Genomic DNA, 2,480 nt, shown 5'->3' with positions numbered 1-2,480 from the left:
AATCATATTTTGTAATTGATGAATAAATCAAAGCAATGTACGTTTATGTATTATTATTATTATATAAAATTGTGTGCATTGTTCTTAATATTGTGTGTACTATACTTACAAATGTGTGTATTATACTTGATATTGTATGTCTTATACTTAATATTGTATATATTTTATCAAACATTGTGTGTATTACATGTATACTTAATATTTTGGCGTTCACCATTTTTACTTAATATTGCGTGTATTTTACTTTAAAAATGTTTGCCTTACATTTGATATTGCATGTTATGTATAATACTTAATGTTGTGTGAATATGAATGCTGTCAATCGTGATACAGAAATAGACTCCAAGATCGTCCAGGTCTCGACACAACTGTAATGGTCGCATTTAGAGTGTCATTGATAAAAATGAATTCTGAAAATAAAATCGACAAAGTGCCTATTACACAAGCAGTAGGGCCCGTTATCTGATCCCAGATACTCCTCTCTGATCCTTCGTGCCGTAGAGTTCGGGATTCGTCGCTAAAAGGTTGGCACCGCCGATTGACCCCCCACTTCAGGAGATGATAATCTTTTGACATTGAGACACGGCACTCGCCATTTGGAATTGACTCGTTTAGACTTTTATCAAAGTGACACATGTACATACAACAAACCCTTAGTATCTTCACCCCTCCGATATTTGATAACCATCAAGAGTTTACTTCGAGTCTTGCTTTTTTAAAACCGGAAAACGGACGGCTGTGCTAATTTGCAAACAACACTTAGACGAGAGGGATTGACTGTTTGTCGAGATCCATTCATTATTGCAAGTTAGAAATATATACAAGGAAATTCTGTAAATTGTTTCCAAGATAAACTGTTTATATCACACGCTGTGTCTGTTGTGGTACAAACTCTTTACACTGTAAACAAATTAACCCCGAAAGGATTAGGACTTTAATCAACACTTACTAATCCATTACCGTTTCTACTTGTAAATTATACGCTCACTTTATTAAATACCAGCCTGTCTGCAGATTAACTTTCATCCCGCGGTCTTCAAATGGTTTATATTTATTTGAGTTTTTGACCAGAAGGGAAATGCAGAGCAGTTTCGATCCCGCTAAGTCTGGAAAGAGAAAAAAAAATGTTCCGTATCATGACGTTTTTGAAACTTTTTCACTCTTCTGGATTTTTGATTATTTTCCATCTTATCTCTCACATTGTATAAAAGCCTTTTAGTGAAGCATGGAACCAATCCGGTCCGAGATAAACTAGAGGGGGCGTGGTGAATGTCACATGCAGAAAATAAATATCCAATACACAATGTGCTCTTAAAATATTGTGGGACATTATGTTATGATTTCAGCAGACTTTTGTGAAACTAACACCAAGGTCAGACAATTTTCGGGAAAATATAAAATTCCAAAGATGCAAGGACACCATAATACACCTTTTACGATTGAGAATATTCTAAACGGACGAGTATTTAAAAAGAGCGAAAACGGGAAAATTAAAAGTGAGGAAACTTATCCGGGTGACGAGGTGAGACCAGGGACTGGACCGGGGTGTCCTGAGACTGATGACGTGGACGTGGAGGGGTCAGACTCTGAATCGGAAGTGTTCTGTACCCCGGGGTCACTCACATTGTCAGACACAGATACTGACCGGGTACCCAGAGAAACAGAATCTGGTCATAATGAACAACTGATGAGTAAGTGTAAAAAATTAATGGGATTAAAAACAGTTGTATTGTAATTTAATTATATAAAAAAATTTAAAAATCCAAATGTATGTTTATTTTGTTGACCTTTTAACTAGGCTAATTAGCTAACAGATCTACATAAAAATTTTAGAGCTTATTTTTATAAAGCCATAACTATGATTTAGTAAAGAAAACTCAAAACATTTTAGCTTTACAATTTGATATTTTTCTATATTCTTATGCACCCAGCCCTCTTAATTCCAACATATTTTATATTTAAATGAAATAAGGAACTTTATTATGTTTCCTATTGCTATCTAAATGATCAAATCAAATTAACCTTAATACTATTTTGAGAAAGTTATCTAATTTTTTTTCATCAGATTGTGATGAAAAAGAACAAGACAGTTCACTCGTGAAACAAGTTATACCATGCAAGCCCCGGAAGAAACGGTCAAGAGCTGCTTTCTCACATGCGCAAGTTTTCGAGTTGGAGCGCCGCTTCCGGCACCAGCGCTATTTGTCCGGACCAGAAAGGGCCGATCTGGCCAACGCCCTGAAACTGACAGAAACACAGATAAAAATCTGGTTCCAAAACAGACGTTACAAAACAAAGCGGAGACAAATTCAAGAACAGTCGTGTTTAAACGCTGCCAAAAAGGCGGATGTGACTTTACTAATAAAGGACGGAAAACGGGTCCATGCTTCTCCGGATGCTCAGCAGAGATCTTTGATGTTTCCGTCACTTCCGCTAGGAGGTCCGCTAGATTATCGTTATTTTTACTTTGTGCAATAATT

General features: G+C 36.1%; 1 protein-coding gene across 1 annotated transcript; it reads left to right on the top strand.

Annotated features, from left to right (window-relative positions):
* Window positions 1–1,408: 1,408 nt before the first annotated feature.
* LOC105317828 (homeobox protein zampogna) lies at window positions 1,409–2,478 on the top strand. The gene is made up of 2 exons (XM_011414579.4): window positions 1,409–1,691; window positions 2,066–2,478. The coding sequence occupies exons 1-2, from the start codon at window positions 1,409–1,411 to the stop codon at window positions 2,476–2,478; spliced, it is 696 nt and encodes a 231-aa protein (XP_011412881.3).
* The last annotated feature ends 2 nt before the right edge of the window (window positions 2,479–2,480 follow it).

The sequence above is a fragment of the Magallana gigas genome, chromosome 8, assembly GCF_963853765.1.
Source record: "Magallana gigas chromosome 8, xbMagGiga1.1, whole genome shotgun sequence".
NCBI classification, from domain to species: Eukaryota; Metazoa; Mollusca; class Bivalvia; order Ostreida; family Ostreidae; genus Magallana; species Magallana gigas.
Note: the sequence above shows the minus strand (reverse complement) of the source record. Positions and strands in the feature narration are given on the sequence as shown.

Bases quoted from the DNA above. Each gene is read 5' to 3' on its own strand.
- LOC105317828 (XM_011414579.4), top strand. From the start codon at position 1,409: ATGCAAGGACACCATAATACACCTTTTACGATTGAGAATATTCTAAAC. The intron at 1,692-2,065 runs GTAAGTGTAAAA...TTTTTTCATCAG, and splicing joins TCATAATGAACAACTGATGA to ATTGTGATGAAAAAGAACAA.